The sequence below is a fragment of the Protomyctophum bolini genome (genome assembly GCF_963924005.1).
Source record: "Protomyctophum bolini genome assembly, chromosome: 15".
Classification (NCBI taxonomy): Eukaryota; Metazoa; Chordata; class Actinopteri; order Myctophiformes; family Myctophidae; genus Protomyctophum; species Protomyctophum bolini.
This window is the reverse complement of record NC_137876.1, coordinates 30706118-30727269: the sequence shown is the minus strand read 5'-3', so window position 1 is coordinate 30727269 and position 21152 is coordinate 30706118. Positions and strand designations below refer to the sequence as shown.

At 43.1% G+C, this 21152-nt stretch overlaps 1 protein-coding gene across 3 annotated transcripts in view; it reads left to right on the top strand.

The window, feature by feature from the left end:
* actn1 (actinin, alpha 1) overlaps positions 1 to 21152 on the top strand; it is a 59329-nt gene that overhangs the window by 8251 nt on the left and 29926 nt on the right. For all 3 annotated transcript variants that reach the window (XM_080784640.1, XM_080784639.1, XM_080784641.1), the window contains exons 2-3: positions 18448 to 18562; positions 20401 to 20520. In XM_080784640.1, the coding sequence (XP_080640766.1) occupies positions 18448 to 18562; positions 20401 to 20520 (235 nt within the window). The remainder of the gene's footprint in view (positions 1 to 18447; positions 18563 to 20400; positions 20521 to 21152) is intronic.

Sequence of the window (21152 nt, the reverse complement as noted above, 5' to 3'; positions counted from 1 at the left end):
TGACTTTTTTCTTAACCAGATGACATGACCTGGTGATGTCCAAAATGAAAAATAAGACATGATCTCCACAGAACCTTGAAACTGGAGGGTTAACCATCAGTTTGGCTTTTATGTGCCATCTAATTTTTGAGTGGTGCAGCCACTCCAAGGAACGGCAATGTGTGTCCCTTTGTATGTTTGTCTGTGACAAAGTGGCGCTGTTGAGATTCACACTGTGCATAGGTGCATGATGGGAAGCTGAGTTCTTAGTGTAACACCAGTAGTTTTTAGTGTAACACCAGCACAGAGCACAGTGCAGTACAGACTATGGTGTAGCTGCACAGGTGCATGATGAGAGGCAGTACAGTACAGTATACAGACTACATAGTCCAACAGCCAATAGTCCGACAGCCAATAGTCAAACACCCAACAGTCCCACTACTCCAATAGTCCGACACCCCAACAGCACCACTCAGTTCAGATTTTACTTGGTATTTCAGCATTGTATTTCACATTGCAAAAACCAGTACTTCCTCAATGATCGTTGTGACTTGTGAGCTTTTTCGGCTATCTGTGTAATCTAGCCAGGTTTATACTTTAAAGTTAAATTGGACACTCAAGGGTTCTGCCCTACAGCGACGATATGCTATGTAGGCCTATAGTGTTTCTGATTCTAATTATATAATGGAGAAACATCTACAACCATAATGTTCCAGCATCTGGCTTGTGGCTGGTCTTAATTTCCTTACTCAGATATGCAATAAGATAAGAGTCCTTTAAGGACATCATGCTTGTTATTATAATGTACTGTATGTGCAGCGTCCCTGCTTGGGTGTATAACTTCCATTAGCAAAATGCCTTCTGGTTGTTTTTCCCACTTCTGCAAAGCAATTGATATTCTGGCCTGACATGTTCTTGGTAAAACTCAAAACACAACGCAGTATATTTATTCCGCCCGGAACCTGCCAGGCTCCTTCCGAGTTTCACAATGCCTTTTCTTTTCCTTCTGGTGGCCCAATAGCATACTTTCATGCCAATTATTGGGAAAGCATATCCCATTTTTCTATCTTCTGAAGTAATGTGGAGTTTTGAATCACAGCAAGACTTATTGGCTGGTCTGGAAAATATATTTTATGCTAGAGAGTAGAGACTATAGTGTATAGTACCGGCGTACCACACTGCATATATTTATACTTCCTGAGCCTGAAACCCTGCCTGTATTATGGAAACATTTCATTATCATCAAGCAGTGTTTTTAGAACGCACTGTTAGAAGAGTCAAATGTGAGTGATTATAGAACCTCTTATCTGAGCAGCTCCCAAATGCTTGGGGCTCAATGCAAATCCTTGCATCATTTATTTTGTTATTATGTTCGTGTTCCAAATATAGGAATGTATTTCCAGTGGTGGAAAGTAACTAAGTACGTTTACTTAAGTACTGTACTTTTGAGGAATTTGACTTTACTTGAGTATGTCAAATTTGCAGTACTTTTACTTCTACTCCACTACATTTCAGAGGCAAATGTTGTACTTTTACTCCACTACAATTATTTGAAAACTTTAGTTACTACTTACTTTGTCGATTTTGATTATTACAAAACCTACAGCGGCCACTTCAGCCCTATATACATTTCAGTCACAATGTGTCACATCGCTACGCATTGTGACTTGTGAGCTTGTAGATCGGCTATTTTCAAATGACTTTCATATTGAAAACATTTTGTACCAATATTCTTGTACTTTTTCTCAAGTAAATTTTGAATTCCTGACTTTTGCTTGTAATGGAGTATTTCTACATTGTGGTATTGATAATTTTACTTAAGTAAAACAAATTAGTACTTTTTCCACCATTGTGTATATATTTAACCGTTCATCTTGCTCGGATCAAGTGCAATCTTGTAGTTGCAGCACGGTGGATGGAGTTCAGAGTTCAATCTTGTAGTTGCAGCACGGTGGATGGAGTTCAGAGTTCAATCTTGTAGTTGCAGTACGGTGGATGGAGTTCAGAGTTCAATCTTGTAGTTGCAGCACGGTGGATGGAGTTCAGAGTTCAATCTTGTAGTTGCAGCACGGTGGATGGAGTTCAGAGTTCAATCTTGTAGTTGCAGTACGGTGGATGGAGTTCAGAGTTCAATCTTGTAGTTGCAGTACGGTGGATGGAGTTCAGAGTTCAATCTTGTAGTTGCAGCACGGAGGATGGAGTTCAGAGTTCAATCTTGTAGTTGCAGCACGGTGGATGGAGTTCAGAGTTCAGACCCTAACCAGACAGAGCTGTGTGAATTCCACATCCACCATGGGATTTAGGGTCAGGGTGCACTTCCTGTAGAGCACAGAGAGCAGACTAGCAGTTCTACCACTACCAAGATATGGTCACATGTGTTCAACAGTGGATGACCCTTAGGCAGAACAGAACAGCAGGTTTATAGGCAGTCTCTCTGCATGTTTTCAAGGAATTTTCCAGCAGCACTATGGGAAAGATCTGGTCACATCCTTTCCTTGACAAAATGCTATTAATCAAGCCAGACATGCGTTCTACTGCCTATGTGCTTGCTGTGCAGTTTTCTTTGATACTTTACTGTATGCTTGTGAAAGACATGTGATCGTATGGGATATGAGTGCACAGTTGCCTATAGGGAAGCACTATTACAGTACAACGATCATCTCTAGGATGCTGTGTAGCGACTAATTACTTTTGTCGGCAGCAATGTCGACTAATTTGATTTACTACAGGCATTCTGAATTAAATGGAATGTTTTGATCATTTACTAACTATGGAAACTAATATATAGGAGCAATGTATACTAAATAAAGTCGCTTTCCCACTGCATGGTACGGGCTGGACTCAATTATTCTACTCCCTTTATTACTGAATTGTACTGTGGCTGATCAGCATAGCCATCCTCTGTGTAGGAGAGTCCTAAGCAGTGCTAAAGTAAAAAATAATGCTGTCAGGAAACAACCTTTATTTAACCTGTACAGCCTTACAAAAACTGTTTCGGATAACATTTTAGGTTGGAAATAGGCCATGCATCACTCAAAATGTATTCATCAAAAATATAATTTTATATATATATATATATATATATATATATAAAATCGATTTGTTTGGTCAACTGTTGCATCCATAGTGGAGCCTATAACATGCAGTGAAAACGCATCATAAGATAGGAGTTCAGGAACAGCTGCTGTGCGTCCCATGGAAGTGAAAGGAGCTTTGAGTAAACGGATACCACAGTAACACAGGGTTTGGGCACACCTTTCCATTCAGGAGCCCTGTGGGTGGAGCACAGGAGTGAGGGAGGGAGGGACTGAAGTAGGGGATGAAGGAGAGAGTGCAATGGGTGGATGAGCTCACATACAGATCTGAGTAAAAAGAGAGGGTATGTGCAGGAGGCTATCCTTTGTCACGTTGTCAACTGGAGTCAATAATTTATCATCACTGGCAGTTGTAGCTGTAAGTCAGTGGTTCTCAAACCTTTTCATGTCGAGGACCCACGAATTAATATGATTTTGGCTGCGGAATCCCATCTGAAATGATATAAATTCTTTTTTCAATATGCTATATTTATTAGCTAACTTCGCACCCCGCTGGAACCCCCTCAAGGAGCCCTGGTGGTTCCCAGTCCCCAAAACAAAACTCCCTTCTCGTGATAAAATTTGGGCTCCCGTTCTTCGCGTTGATATAATCTGATCTCATTCTCTCTTCTGTCTGTCACACTCTCTCTCTGCCGTATCTCTCTTCCTTTTGCACTTTTGTCTGAGTGGGTGGGTGGTGACTGGTGATGGATTGAAAGTAGTTTGTTTGTTCAGATTAGATGGAAAGTGTTGAAAATCTCTGCAGCATTATCAGGAAGTGAACATCACTTATCATTCTACAGCATGTGTGACAAATGTGATATTTCAGTACTGATTAAGAAGCTTTCAAATAAACTTAAATTCCCAGACCATTATCAAGAGACCTCAAGTGGACAATGGTAGTTTTTATGACTTGTTTGTATGTTTAACTTTCATCACTGAAATGTATGTTTAACTTTACCATCACTCTAGAAGTATTTAGTTGAAGTACTTCTTAAAGGAGGCAAGGCACCAACCTGCACATCGGGAGCAATAAGGGGTTCAGCGTCTTGCTCAAGGACATTTCGACACTAACTCTGGGGGAGCCTGGGTTCAAACTGGCAACCTTGCAGCAACCTTGTGGTTCCCATCCGGCCACTCTACAAATAGACTCGGAAACCCAGAAAAAAAAAAGTCTGGGACAGACAGAGTCCACTTCAATTTGGCATAGAGTAGCGCAAACGTCGATCACTCTGCTCACACACTGCTGATTTCTGATCGTCTGCACCTTTATTAAATTGACGCACACACGTATACACACACACACTCGCGCAGTTGCGTCTAGATTCTCCTGGCGGATCCTGCCGGGAGCTGCCTATGCCATAGAAAGCATAGGTGGACCACAGGCTACTCTACTCCTGATCCACCGCTGCCACGTCGCAGGTTCGACTTCCGATCCCGACGACCTTTGCTGCGTGTCCTTCCCCATTTCCATCTCCCCATTTCCTGTCAGACTACTGTATCTATCAATAAAAAGCTTTTTAACCATTTTAGATCTCATCCCTGGTCACATTGTCCACCTAGCCTATTTAACAATATACTAGTATTTCTATTCAATTCAATCTTTATTTCAGACCCAGGAAGATCCATATCACAAAATAATTGCAAAACTACTACTAATCTTTATATTATTACAAAACTTTGTATTCAAATCATGTTTTCTTCCTGTAAAACAAAATACTCCACTTCAACATTCAAATCACATTCATCCCAATGTTATGTCCTGCCTACGACTACCTATCCTGCTACACTCTGAAATACATCACAATAGTGAATTTAGATGTCAGAATTTTCCGCCGCACACCTGGAAGCTTTATTATGTCATTTCCTATGTTTCATTGTGGTGCAATCTTATAGAGATGATTGTATTTGGCATTTTAGCTGCACTCTCTTCAGAGTAATAATTGTGTAACAACAGAATAAGTTTCAGTTCTTACTTACAACTGCTAGAAAGGAATGCAGGCCTTGTGGCCACTGATCCTAGATAATAGCCTAGATGTTATGATTGCTCCTGTGACCCAGAATGATTACATTTGGTACACAAGTTCTAGGAAGGAAGTGGCCTGCCCTAAGCCAGTCCTCACTCAGAAGGACACACTATTCTATTTGTTCATCAGTTCACCTCTTCCATTTATTCTAAAGTAGGACATGTATTGAACATCTGAATTTCAATCAGTAGCTACTATTGATTGTCTGGTGGTGAGTTGGAATATAGTTCACTCCCTGCAGGCATATTGTGTTCTGCCTCTGCCTCTGTCGTTATGTGATATGATCCTGCCAATTAAACCTTGACACAAATACGTTGACCAACATTTGTACTGTGAGAAATCCTTGGCGCTTCCTCTCTTTTTTTTTTATTGATTCATGTCATCCCACCCAAGGTTCTGGTTTCACTTTCAAAACACCACTGATCAACCTCTGCCATAAAACAATGACAAATCTCCGGTTTTGCTTCAAAATGAACACATTCTGTAATGACAAACTGTCACAACAACAGATAGCTCCTCTTCGCAGATCACCTTACAATTTGGTTGGCTCATCTTATATGACAGACCCCTCCCCTTGACAACTATGCCCCTAGCAACCCAACCATCTTTCAACAATGTTGAGGTATGCTCGGAATCCAAGGATATCATTACCTGCAATGTTGTTGTGCATGTGATATTAAATCACCTTAAACATAGATAAGGGATAAGGTACTTGGTTGGTGTATCAGCTCTGTGTAATGGTAGCAGCAGTTTATACTTAAGTTGTCAGAGAACTGAGGGCAGTTCATAAAATAATTGTTCATTAATCGCAATCAAGGATTTATTTTGAATAATCGTGATATTGATTTGAATCAGCCGACCATCAGCTGCAGCGCTGTATTCCAACTCACCTTTTACCGAGGACATGACATAAAGTGATCGCTGTTAGTCGCCATTAGTTCTTGCAAGTCGGCATGGTTTGCTAGCCGAGGGCCATAACATAGCAGTCTGTCTAGGGTAGTGGAGAGGCCTGTTCAAGGCAGGAAGACTGAGTGTTGGCTGTTGGCTGTGGAGTGTTGGCAGGTGCAAACGGGTGCTAAAAGAATCCAGCTGGTAGAGTAGAGGGGCAGGGGAAGCCGTCTGGTACCTTTGCAGCAGCTGTAACTGCAATAGATAGCCTAGATGAGCTGCTCCTTGCGGGGTGCTGCTAATCTACTAGCAATGGTGTTTAATCTGTTTTACCTGTTGACATGACAGAACAATATTATATATCTACCTCTCTCCATCTGGATCTCTGCCTGTCTCTGTTTTGCTTGCTCACTCCTTCCTTCTCTTCCTCCTCAATTATATATTTATCTTCTTATTCGCCCTGGTCGTTCTGTCTCTTTCTCTCATTCACTCCGTGCAGGCCACAAGGATGCCCTTTCTCCAGTGCATATTAAAGGTTTATTAGAACTGGGAGCTGTCCAATTATCCCGCTACTTACTTCTGTCTTAGATGCAGCTCTGCCACATTATGACATTATGACACCCTACTCAGCCAGTCAACAGCCAACAGAGATGATGGCTCATACTACCGTGTGTGTGTGTGTGTGTGTGTGTGTGTGTGTGTGTGTGTGTGTGTGTGTGTGAAACTGAAAACATGTGCATGTGAAAACAATGCAGCACTGTGTCACTCCGCCAGTCTGCATGTAAAGGAGTTGTGTTAAAGTCATGTTTCAGAAGTGGTCAAACTAGGTCAAGAGACTGAGACTGTTGAACTTCATGACAAAAATCCAAAAGGACCATACCCGGTGTCAGTTTATCATTGTCTATTCACACCAGCTATAAACACACTGTTTCATGTTATGAAGTGTTACAAGCATGGATTTTCTCCTGACCTGCCCCAGACAAGTGTTCAGTTCAAATAATGTTACTCCGTCATGGTACTCCAGTACATTGAAAATGAAATGTACCTTTTTATTTCCATGATGATCTATATCAGGGGTTTTCAACCGATTATGAACCAGGGACCACCACGCTGACTAATAATCAACCTGGGGACCACCACCCTGACTAAGAATCAACCTGGGGACCACTGTTTAGTTGGGGGAGGGGATATTAAAATTAATATCAAATTTGTTAATTTTAGGTGAATTAAATCAAGCCCTTAACAGTCAGTAATTTAACTGGCATATGCTAGTCGTCCGGAGCTATTCCTTTCCCATGGTTGCCCTTACTCTGTTCTCTTAACCTTCCATATTAAACTCATAGATAGCAGACACATGCGATTGCATGATTATATGGGCACATTTGACATTTCCTAATAGACTCAACCAGTCAATCCGGTTCACTTTCCCTTGAAATTCAAACTCCCTTTCTATGGAAGTTCTTGACATCCGACTTCCCAGTAACTGACATTGATGTCATCATACATCACCAGGTCACTTAATGAACTAGTTCGTTTCCCAACTAGTGGTCGATAAAAAAACATACTAAATGCATGGCCAGGGACCACATGCAATACCTTCACGGACCACCAGTTGAAAACCTCTGATCTATATAGACCCCCCCCCCCCCCATGAAATGTACATTTTTATTTCCATGATGATCTATATAGATCCCCCCCCCCCCCATCCAAATAAGCTCCACCCTGACCAGCTCAGCATTCTCTGGGCAGGAGTCAGGTGACTGTCAGTCAGCAGTCAAATGCTATTCCAGCACAAAAGACCACCAGCTCAGAGCCCCCACAGTGTTTAGATTGGAGGGCATGACTGCCAGGCACAGGGAATGAGCTGTAGCTGACTCATGACTTAAGTGTTATGATTTCTATCAATTGTAGTGGTGTAGTTCCCAGCACTCTGTTTAAATCTGGGTGTAATGAATGACTGTCAAAGACACTTCATACCTGAGTCAGGTCTCAAATGCTATATGATTTTAGTAGAATTGTAGTTATGTAGTCTGTTCCCATTAGCTTCCGGTTAGATTTGACTGTATTTAGTGAGAACATGTATCTGTCTGTAACTGTCTGTGTTCTTTCATCCTGTTGATCCTACCAGAAATGCTTTTTCACTTTGTGGACTGATTAATTGGCCATGCATCCCTATTTTACCATCACAAGTTTTCTTTGTGCTCTGTGAGTGTGGTGTACAAAACGCATGCACGCGCCCACGCACACACGCATGCGCGACCACACACACACATGCACACACAGACGCACACATACACACACACACACACACACACACACACACACACACACACACACACACACACACACCCTTGCTGCCAGGAGGCTTTACTCATACTATTACTGACAAGCTACTGACAAGCTGACAAATACCAGACAAAAGCTTGAGATTCTAAAAGTAGAATTGACAGAAAGAAACGCATTCAGTTGAGGTTTTACTGTGCATGTGTTTAATACCTAGGGAGGGTGCACAATGTGGGTACAGTAGAGCAGCGATGGCCTATATATGTCATATATGTATATACTGTATATAGCATGCGATGTTAGAAATTTGGGACACACACTTATTACATTCAGTACAGTAATACAGTACATGCACTAACATGGCCATATTGCAAGGCTGGTGGGGTTGCCAGGTAGTATTATAGCTTTGGATTTGTTGCAGATGATGTAACATTAATTATCTCAAAAAGTACACAAACATGAACTGTCCTAAACTGGACAGTATACACATGATACATGTTGTGAAGGACAAATGTGTCAAGAGCAGGATAGGAACTCCTGAAGATGCAGAATACCTGTTTCTGAAGAAACGGAATGCCTGTACAACAAATTTAGCTACAAGTACTAAACTGTACTTCTGCTGTGATGTCAACCCCGTGTTGGTCTTTGTCATCATGTATTAGGTGTTCAAACACTGAATGAGCAGTGTGTCTGCTGGGAACATTTAAGAATGTGTATAGCTTCAGCTGAGAGATGTATAAGAGACAGGGGTCCTCTTACAAAGTGTCCTTTGTACAGAGGAGACTTTGGCTTTGGGCCAGCGGAGCAGAGATATACTGAGCATTTTGAACAGCATGGCTCTTTTTAAAGCCCGTGTTTTGTTTAAATAGAATCTGCCACATGCATTTGCATCCAATTTGTGTGCTGTGAAGACTGGAATCAGCTGATCAAAGGTCACACCCCTCTACTGTATCTGCCTGTGACATGCGTGGAGAGATACTGTACTTGTCAGGACATGGGACAAAGGACTGAGTTTTGTACAGGAAACAAGGTGATACATTTGCTGAGGCAGGGCTGTTGGATATTGACTTTGGAGCAGCTGTTGCCTAAAATATGAGTCAACTCTTATTGTGTGTTGATGAATTTTATGTACTAGAGCGGTGCCCATTAGAACGATGCAAGATGAAATGGATGCCCCACCCAGATATTATGTCTGTGTCCCTTTTATGCCCATATATGGAGTTCTTTGTCAGGCATGCCCAAATATGAAGTCTATGCAGTTGTCGGAATGATGCCTGTCCAGAGCCTGGGCAGGGGCCCTGTCCAGACAGGGCCCTGTCCAGAGCCTGGGCAGGGGCCCTGTACTAACGTTGGCCCAGTATATTGAATAAAATAGGTCTTGTGTTTGTTTTCAAGCATATGGCTCGAACACCCCTCCTGACCCCAAGTCAAACACTAGAGCATTGTGCAAAATATGTGGCAGAGAAATTGACATTCACCCGCATGGGAAAGGCATCGTTGGTCACCCATCTGCAGTCTCACTGCCAGTGTTTTGAGATCATCACCAGTAATCAAAATGTTAAAAACACAACAAAAATATACATTTGTTGAAAGAAAAATCTGGAATTTGGGGGAAAAAGGTACTATAATTTATAAATACATGTAGGCCTATCTGCACTACAGTATTTTTATATCTATAAATTGTAAATATGTGTGGATGTGTATTCAGTCAGCTCATTTTCAGAACAGGCCAAGCTGTTTGTTTGTGTGGGTCTCCAGGCTTTGTGGTTGTCATGGTAACCCCCTTGTGTTAGTTGCTCTGCGGCATTTTCACCAACGAGAGTAGTCCTCTCTTTGTCGTACAAAGTCGGTTGAGGAAAATAACTATTGCCTCTCTTTGTAACGTGCACGCACACTGAATATCCATTAGGGCCAGCATCAAGGCCAAGAGAGAGTAAATTTCATTGCTTTTGCCACAATGGTGGCTATTCTTCGCTAACGTGCAACATTTGGCCAGCTTCGGTGCAACATCTGTGTGCATGCTGAAGCGGGATGGCGTGAGCATGTGCACATGTGCTCACATGCAGATGCTTTCCTGTGTGCACGTGTGCGTCTGTCGGTGTGTCTGGCCCACGTCTTTGTGCACTCTTACATCTGCATCATGTGCACTCATGTTTGGACACATGGTGTGGTACATGCACGCGCTCAATCCGCTCATGCACACCGATATGCTGAACCAGCACCAGCGTGTGAGGTAGATGAGTGTAATGTGCTGAGTTGGTGGTTCTGCGTGGGTGTGTGTGTGTACTGTGCGGACCCTTAGAGCCTCCCATCCTGTTTCATCAGGACCAGAGTGCCAGAGGTCCCAAGTCTGTCCATTGAAAGATAGTCTCGCGTTGCCAGAGTCTGGAGCAATGGAAGAGCAGAGCTATCATGAGCTGTCATGAGTAAAGTATAAAGCAGAAGTGGCGAGCCTCCTCCCCACTTCCGTTTCGTCTTTACAGTCGCACAAATGTATCCCAATGGAAATCATCTAGGCATATATAGCTTGCTGCTTAGCAGAACAGGAAAAACAAAATATTGACATATATATATTGTATATACATACATGGAATAGTTGTCTGGCTACGCGAAACTAATTGAAAGATAGAAGGAGACTGTAGGTGTTTAAGGGGAAATGAGATGGAGAGAGGGCTAGGGCCACGAAGAGGGGAGGATGGTCACTGACTGCAGTATGCTGCTCAGTACTGGTTAGTGGCAGTGCGCTCGTGGCTGCGCGTGCGCACGCATGCACACACACACACACACACGCACACACGTGCACACACACAAGCATAAATATACTCATTACTCACACATACGTGAACACATGAGCAAGCAACATGTGCTTTTTCACTTGTGTACCACACACAAACATTCTCAATTTATATTGTCTTCAGTAACACACACACACAACTCTCTCACACACTATCTCCACCTCTAAATACAAGCACATATCACGCACGCTCACACTCTCACACACTCGCACTCACACTCACACTCGGCTCACACACACTCACACTCGCCACATCTGTCCAGCAGCTTCAGGGGAGTCCTCCAGTGATCTATGGAGGAAGGAGAGGGAGACCCGATGGGGAATGACCTCTGACTTCTACCCCCCCACCCCCCCCTGGTCGGCCCACTACTGTCCCCTCAGACCATCAACCTTCCTCTCTCCCTCTAATCTCAGAGAGAGAGAGAGAGAGAGAGAGAGAGAGAGAGAGAGAGGGAGGGACAGAGAAAGGAAGGAAGGAGCGAGCAGGGGAGACAGATGTGTGACGAGTGAGAGAAAACAAGACAGACACACATTTAAAGACAGATTTCACTTATCCCTCAGGTGAAGCATGTCCCAGGTCATGTGACTGGACGGTTGGACCAGCATTCGCATAGTTTACAGTACACTTCACTGCGACTTGTGTTCCTCTGCTTTCGTCTGTCTGTTTATGGCTGTCTCTTTGTAAGCCTGTCTGTCTCTAATTTGTCTTCCTGTCTCTCTGCCAGCCTGTATGTCTGTCTCATTTGTCATCCATCTCCCTGCATATCTATGTCATCCTGTATCTGCCCGCATCTGTGTCTTATCGCTGCATCTGTCCATGTCTGTATTCCTGCAGCTTCTGCCTGCGTGGGCACATATTTGTTTTACAATGCTGTATGAACTTCTTTTCACTAGTGGGGGCTCCCCCTGTGTGTGTGTGTGTGTGTGTGTGTGTGTGTGTGTGTGTGTGTGTGTGTGTGTGTGTGTGTGTGTGTGTGTGTGTGTGTGTGTGTGTGTGTGTGTGTGTGTGTGTGTGTGTGTGTGTGTGTGTGTGTGTGTGTGTGTGTGTGTGTGTGTGTGTGTGTGTGTGTGTGTGTGTGTGTGTGTGTGTGTGTGTGTGTGTGTGTGTGTGTGTGTGTGTGTGTGTGTGTGTGTGTGTGTGTGTGTGTGTGTGTGTGTGTGTGTGTGTGTGTGTGTGTGTGTGTGTGTGTGTGTGTGTGTGTGTGTGTGTGTGTGTGTGTGTGTGTGTGTGTGTGTGTGTGTGTGTGTGTGTGTGTGTGTGTGTTGTCGTCCAAGTGTAAAGCAAAGCAGCTTGCAACATACTGTTCAATCACCCATGATTTACTTTCGGTGTTGGTGTGTGTGTGTGGTTTTATTTATTTATGTCTTAAATAAAAAAATTACATAATCCACCTCTCCTTGGAGTGAACAGTCTAACTTCTCTAGGCCCAGGCCCCAGGGATTCGTAAACCTTTTCAGCTGTGGCACAAAAGATCATTTAGTTTTCTCCCTGGGACCCAAATTTACGAATCAATAACTTAAGCCCCATTCTTTTATTTATTTATTTATTTTTAAAATATCCGATCTACAAGCTAACAACGCGTGGCATCGCGAGACTGTTCTAGGCAGTCTGGCTCATCTGCCTCTTTCTTCTCTCTCTCTCTGTCTCACTGTACGGTCTGTGCTGAGGTGGAATTTGTATTAATTGTGTGTGATCGTCGGGAGACACTCTGCTCTCCAGATGCATGTTGACAACACACTGTACACAGCAGGGTCTTGGCTGAGCCCATCGCCCTGCCGTTGTGTATAGACAGCCTGGCTCTCTGTCACCCGGTGTGACCCCCACATGTCCTTCTTAATGGCGTCAGCAGCGGTAGCTTGAAGAATGAAGAAGTGGGTTCACTGTAAAATCCTAAAACAAATACACCTTTAACTCTTGATATGTACAAATGGAACCAAAGGGAACCACCCGTACCCAGTAGCCATGGTGCATGCATGTGCGCAACCTGGACCACACATGCATTGGTTCCATTTGTACACTCAGAGTTAATTTAACACTCTGGATGGTTGCCAGTTAGAAACTCCCCTACGGTGGGGAAATAATTTGAAGTGCCAATGAGCAAAGTGTGTGTGTGTGTGTGTGTGTGTGTGTGTGTGTGTGTGTGTGTGTGTGTGTGTGTGTGTGTGTGTGTGTGAGGCCAATGAGAACATGCTCTAATCCCGTGATTCTGAATCTTTTTAATACAATTTGTATGAATTGAATTTAATCAATATTAATTTAACTCTGAGGGTACACTGTATAAATGGACCGTACATTTTGGTCCTCTCAGAGTTACAGTCCCGTAAGGGTCCATTTGGTTCCTCCTATCTATCAATCATTTAGGTGAGGACCCCCCGGAACCCCCTCAAGGACCCACCAATGCTCTAGTCTAACCCAGTGATTCTCAGCCTGTGGGCCAGGATATTGCAAGTGCTTTTGGCAAAACACTAATAATTTAAAAGATAATATTTAAATCATGGCATGGTATTTTTTCTAAAGTTACAAAAATAAGGAACTTTATGTTAATTCCATTGATCCAAGCCGGGAACACAAACATGCTCTGAACTGAAAATGCACACGTCCCTCTCCTCTGATTCTGAACACTTAAGTAGTCAGATGGGTGGACTGTAAACACTTTGTAGATTTTCAGGTGGGCCCTGATCCAGAAAAGGTTAAAAACCAGTGCTCTCTCAAACCAAACAAGGGCTGATGCCCGAATCCATCATTCATCACCCATGGGGAGCGGCAGGAATCTATGTGGGAGTCTGCAAGGCCACGGTACTGGAGGAAGGTGCTGCCGTTAGAAGCAGCCTTGTTTTCCTGGCACAGTCAACGCTTTCCACCAGCGCTGCTTTTTTGGCCCCTTGCTACTGTAGCTGCTCCAGCTAAATGAAGTGAGGGGGGGGGGGGGGGGGGGCAGAAATAGACCTGCACAAACAGTCTCACCTCGTCAGGACACACAGGTCTATCCGCCCCCGCAGCAGCTTGGGTCCAGAGAGATTCTATTCTATTCACGTTACTGACGGTGTTCGCCTGTGTTTTGTAGTATTTTTTTACTTCATGGATTATAAAGATATATTGGCTCCCCTCCCTCATTTTCTTTTTATGGTGCTTCTGGGTAGCCGAGAGAACATTTCTGGAAGGAGAAGCTGGAAAAGATGTTATTTGAGAAGGTTTTTTTGTTTTGTTTTGTTTTGTTCAACGATTAAGTTTGCTCTTTCTGGAGCTGCATTGCGGACCACGAGAGGCCCTCCAGTACCCTTGGAGGAGCCTGGAGTCTCAGGCTTGAGAAACTGGCCCCGGCCGCACAAAACCTCTTTCCTGTATGGACGACGGGCTGCCAACAATATATTTTTCCCTGCTGCATTTGTCTGCCCCCTGTGCTGTACGTTCTGGATGTAATGCGACGGAGGGGCTCACACTCATGAGTTGGCTTGTTTCAGTCACAGGATTGTACTAATATGGAGCTGGCTGAAAGGCAGGAAATATTTTCCTAACTGAGGCTGATTAATGGAGGCGGTGGGAGAGGAAGAGTGGATAAGAGGGAGGGGATTGGCTGAATGCAGGGAGAGAGAGAGAGAAAAAAAGAGCCAGGCTAAGTAAGAAGCGCTGTGGGTTGTATCTGAGAAGGAGCAAGTGTGCATAAAAGTCAATCTTAGATGAATATGGAGAGAATGAGAGATGATGCACTGTCAAATCCGTATTGTAGAACTGGGAGTTGAGAGTTAAATTGAACACTGCACATTACTGCGCTGGTTAGAAGAACAGAACATGCTTTATATTATTTAAGAAGATGAATGTGAAAAGAAAGAGGAAAGGGGGAAACAAAATCAGGGAGAGGATAGATAGTGAGATTTGAAGATAAAGTCTGATTTAAATGAAAGGGTAAACGAGGGAGTGAGAAATTCTCCTAGCACTTATTTCCTTTTATCTGTCTTGGTAGTAGATGATGCTTGTTATGATATTTAGAAAGATGCTTGGTAGTTATCATTTGTAGATGGATACCAATGCTGTGCTCATAATAATGGATATCAGCATACCGGTGATGGCTATGTTATATCTTATTGTCCGTTATATTATCGTCGATCGATAAACCTGTATCACAATCAGTTTGTTCGATTGTTCTTTTATTTGTTTGTTTTAATAATAACTGAATTTGTATGCAACTCAGCTCTACATTAGGTACATACTGGTAAATCCCTCTGCAGAGGAGAGCGGAGAGGGCATGCAAACTAGCTGTGAAACTAAAGCTGGCCCCTGCCACTCTCAAAGCCCATATTTGGAAGATTCTTTTTGGCTTTTATCTTGTGGCATTTCGGTCATGTGCTTCGTATCAGCAAACGTGATGGGAATGGGAATATGGGGATGCAGTACATATTGCTTCGTGACTCCTATATTGTGACTTTCCTGCCAATACCCAGTTAACATAGATACTGCTGTAGTTATGTTATTTACAGATGGTATGCTATTTATTGTTTCCTTGTTATCCTCGATTGTACACACTTTTGTTTCTTAGAACACTAATTGTCGACCATGTGCCCTGTTAATCTGACCTAGCATTTATCACTCTGGATAACACTGATTTCTAAATGCGAGAAATGGAGAGATGGAGTTGGTTGTATTGATGCATATTGTCGCTGTCAGTTGGAAACCTTATGTCTATCATTTGTCAGTGTGTTCTAATGGAGTTAATAGTTATTATTTTGTCACAAGCTCTTGTTAATACTTTTCATTGGTTCAATATTTCAAAAACTCACAGACACGTGTCTGTGAGCCAACACTCCCCACTCACAGGTAGTACAGGTGTTTTTTGACTGGGGGGGGGGTCATATTTTGACAGCAGGAATTGCCTGTCATAATCAGGATGTATTAGGATGTTGATATTCATTCATCAGCCAACACTCCCCACTCACAGGTAGTACCCTCCCCCAGAGAGGATGTATAGGGCCTTAGTCCTACTCCTCCTCCCAGCCCAAATCACACCTTGGAAAGCATGAGTGTCTATTTCAAACAGTGTTTTTTGACTGCAGGAATTGCCTGTCATAATTTGACCCCCCAGTATCAGGATGTATTAGGTTGTTGATATTCATTCATCAGCCAACACTGCCCACTCACAGGTAGTACGGCCCACACGCACGCACACAGTAGGAAAAAAAGTCTGTGTGTGTGTCAGACTGCCACAACAGCTGCGTTCGCTTCCCGCGTTCACATGTCTTACTTGTATCAACTATGCTGAATGTTGTCTGTTCACATTGTGAGATCTTAGTACTAGTAGGCGTTGAGAATGCTATTACCTATTTATGAAGTTGAGAGTAGTTCTGAGTATTTACAAAGCTGACAACATTTAGTGTGGAAGGCAAACAATTCTAGTAGCTTATCATTTATCACTATTGAAATGTAGGTACATTTTGGCAGTGGCTGAGTTGACCTACCATACTATCTGTTCCATCGGATAACAGACCATCACGTTTGGCCCTTATAAGAGTCCAACAGTATATTGTGGGCAAAGGACATAGTGCTGAACACAACACACAGCCAGCCCAGTCATGGGAGGCCAAGCTCCTTCCAAACTCGCAGTGACACAGAAAGTTAACAAAGCTCCAGGAGGGGCAGCTAATTCTTGTCAGGAGGGGTCCTGCTGCCTAGCCTGGGCCAGGCCCATCAAAGTAGCTTGCTCTACCCAGTGGATTTAACAAGCTAGCATTCCATTGATGAACTCTCTGTGTTTCCCCCAACAACTGTGCTCTTTGAGCAGTGACTCGCAGCACAGACACTTTCACAAGTCGCTTTTAAACTTTTGTTTTAAAGATCACGTGGAAAGCTTTGTTCAAGAATATGCAATGGAGTGTGACTGAAGGACAGGGTTTGGGGTAGTGGCATACAACAAAGTTCATGAGCTGGACTTGAACCCACAGCGTCATGCACACCCGTGTACTCTGCAGCCCACTACACCACTGATATAATTTCCACTTCCACTTTCATTAGTTGACATCCAGAAGTTGCTGACACTGCAGCCTTTTTTTCCATCGGATTTAAGACTTTGGCTTGTGTCCTGTGAGAGTATTGATTAGAGGTTAATTAAAATATCTTGGAGCCTGAGGAAACTGAAGTAATTTTGCAGGACTGTCTTGCAGTTGCACCAGGGACCGAGGGCAAGTGGCTGCCTGTTCCTATTTGCAGAACACCTCAATCCTTGCTGCTCTTTCTCTGTCAGTTCTGCCTCCTCTGAGATGGAATAACATACAGTTACAGTATGATGATCGCCCCCTTCCACAGTTCCTGTAGCATCCACAGGGTTTTCCTAGGCTTTTCCACTGGTTTGCTCTCTGGGCTAGCTTCCACCACATACCATCAAACTCGCACACATCTGAAATCTGGCTCCTGCACACTCCACTTTATTGATAGCTGTATAAACCCCACGCCACCACCGTTTTTCTGGGGTGATCTCATCAAGGAAGTTCCAAGAGTTACTCCAGAGCCGGCTTGCCAGTTGACTTTTAAGTGGCTTTTGTTCCTCTGCGGTGGAAGACGAGCCAGCATGAGACAGAGCTGGCTTTCATAAAGGCTCTGGCTCCACTCCTGCAGGTCCTCCTTCAGACTCGCTGGTGGAAATGGGGCCCTGACGTTGGGCCCCGAGTGTAATTATCCCGGGGTCCTCGTAAAGGAGACATTCTCAGCAAGGCGCTCTGCGGGCCTGCTGCTCATGCCCAGCTCCTGTTGGGCGGTTTACTTGAGGTTCCTCCCCAGATGTTTCCCATTAGGTTATTAGCATGCCAGCCATGCCTCACAATCCAGAACACGCTGCACCTAAAGCCTATACTGTGCTCTTACTGTGCTCATGCATCTAGGAAACACCCCTTAGTTTATTTGCATGCCAGTGATCGATATGCATGGGAGAGCGATGCCAAATGAGAAACACAAAATAAGAGGGTGCTAAAGCTTTAAGCTTATCTTGAACTCGCTGCACCTATACATAATATTGATTGACAGACAAACTGATTCAGACTCCTATGATGCTCCTGCTGTGTTCAAGACATTATGTTTTGTTTCGTGAGCATTGGCAGAGATCAGCACGGCACCATGAGATGTTTGGCAGGAAACAAAAAAAGGGAAAAAAGAAATGGCTGCTAATATAGTACACCTTTTGTTTTACATTTACACTACAAAATTGTGTTTATTTAATTCTGAGGCAGACATTACATACGATTTTGCAGTCTATGACCGAATATGAGCAGGTAAGCACTATATTTCTCAGTGCTGGTTGTCCCTGGATAACCTGTGTGTGTGTGTGTGTGTGTGTGTGTGTGTGTGTGTGGAGGACCTGCTGTTTCTTTGCTCTAGCACCATGAAACATCCACAGTGACACTCTGTTTTTCTCTGTAGACATTTACAGCTTGGTGTAACTCCCACTTGAGGAAAGCAGGCACAGGCATAGACAACATAGAGGAGGACTTCCGGGATGGACTGAAACTCATGCTGCTGTTGGAAGTCATCTCAGGTAAAAACTACTATTTGATATGTATAAGTGTTGTATCGTCACTGTCTGGCAGAAACCAGCTAACTCCATTTTTATTTTTATTTACTTTCTTTCTTTCTTTTTCATAAATCAATGCTATTTAAGGTCCTGTCTGTGTGTTGGTTAAATAAATATTGAACTGATGAAAAGTAATACAAAGTGCTCCATCCCTTTCATGCAAGTAATTGACAATATTTAAAGTCATAATACCAACTTTGATGAAGCAGTATTGCTTAATATATAAATATAATATTTCCTTCATTTCCTGGAAAAATAATATAGGCCTATATATATTTTCATCCATTTCCTGAAAAGTGAAAATTTTGGAGTTAGCTGGTTTCTGTCCCATAGCAGAGATATAGATTTTTTAAAGTTCTGTAATTAATTATTCAAACGTATTAGAATAGAGAAACGTAATTATTTTGTTTAAAGTTATTGTCAGCTTTCCATTTAGACCCAAAAGTTAAAGGAACATGTAAATGTTTGGTGTGGACTCTCAGTAATTGCGACCGCGGGTCACATTTACTATGAAAACGTACATTTCCCGTCAGTCAGTTAGTTAGTCACCCCCAGGCATGACCGTATATAGTCATGCCTCGTGACATCACGTCACATCATCAGGGATGGAGATCCCTGTTTGATGTCATCACTATTAAGCCCATATATGTAGATCCCTGATGTCATCGATATTGGCAGCAACTCTACATCTGACCTCAAACCCTTAGATCTCCATATATGGAGCTGACCTGTTCTGACATTCCATATGTTGATCCTTCCCCATCCATCCTTCCTCCTCCCTTTTGACTGATACCTGTCCATTTAAACTGTAGACAGGCCTGCCCCAAAGTTAACGCCTGGCCCTACCTGGGCCCTCATCAAACCTTGTACACTCAAGACACACCCTTAGATATCCATATATGGAGCTGACCTGTTCTGACATTGCCAAAGCACCAGCGCTCACCCAGCAGTCTGCTGTCACCCAGGTGGATATGTTGATCTGACCCCCCATTCCAAAGCGCCAGCGCTCGCCCAGCAGTCTGCTGTCACCCAGGTGGATGCGTGCACGCGCCCTTTAGGGTGAAGTTGCTTCTCGCCCTCAGGCATCTTACTGGTAATATATAGTATGGCAAAAAACTAACATTGCAAAAACCATGACGTCAAATGCGTTGTTTCATGTCATGGATCATACATGATGTATACATTTTGCAGAGAAGAAGTTAAAGTATTTTTGCCACACTGTTATTGTTATGCTGCTACTGAATTAGACTACGGATTAGATTATCTTCACGCAGTTTCATGAAAATACGCCTATCCGTTCTCAAGTTTGACCATGACTTTTCCACCACAAAGTGTATCATCTCTATAGGAAACAAATTGATCCTTACGGATCTGTGACTCTTGAGAGTGTAGATTAGTATCCCAGAGATTTTAAAAAAAAAATGTAAATGGGGGCCCGGTCCGTGGTTGAGTGCATATCAAACTGGGAGTCCTGTAAATTAATAAAATGGTTGAGAATAATTCACTTAGAATTATAATACCCTGGGATGCATGAATGAATGACTGAATGTATGAATTTCTGTTGAATGAATGGTCAGAAACAAATTTAATTTGATTTCCTCTTCCTTCAACCCTAATGCAATGTTTTTGGACAGCAATCTAAAACCGTTATATTAGTTATTTCTATTCTGCATGTTTACATTTAGAACAAAACTTTATTTATTTATTACAAATTCTGTACTGGGAGAAGTTTCTAGGCTCCGTTGTGGTGACATGTCCCTAACCCCTCCCTCTGTCTTTTTGTCTGTCTATTTCCTGTCTAGGAGAACGCCTGGCCAAACCAGAGAGAGGCAAGATGAGAGTCCACAAGATCTCCAACGTCAACAAAGCACTCGAGTTCATCGCCAGCAAAGGAGTGAAGCTTGTTTCTATTGGAGCAGAGGGTGAGTTTAGAGTGACATTTGGACTGGGCGTCTCTTCCTATTTGCATTTGAATATGGACTCCAAGAGGGTGCCGTTCGTTAGCCTAGTGGTTAAGAACTGAGGCCGATTTTACAAATGCCTTCTGACACGGAAGCTTTCCCATTTTAATGGCTTAAGACCCGTCCCGACCCATGGGCTATGATGCCTGACAGCGAGTTAGATTCTCCCTAGCTGTTTCCTGTCTCTCTCTCTACACTGTGAGGGGCGATCTTATCATCATACATCATCTCATTCTGGCCAATCAGAATTTCTGTCCTCACCTCACCTAAAACTTGAATGAATACTTTCATCAAACAAGCTAAAGTCAAAATGGATCCATTGGAAATTCCCAACAATAAGCAATAACGATAAGAAATAACACTGGCTATTTGTATTTGGAAGATTTTTAAATAACATTTTATTATGTTTTTATTGCGTACTCTCCTCCTTCCTGCATTCTTCAGGCTTCTCCAAGTAGAAGGTCTCACCTTAGCTCTCTCAGACACATTTCAAACAACGCCACTGCATCAAACTTCCATTGTCACAAAATACGTGTTTTTTTTTGTTTTTTACAAATATGTAGTCTAAAAGCAATAACTGTTCAGCACCAGTG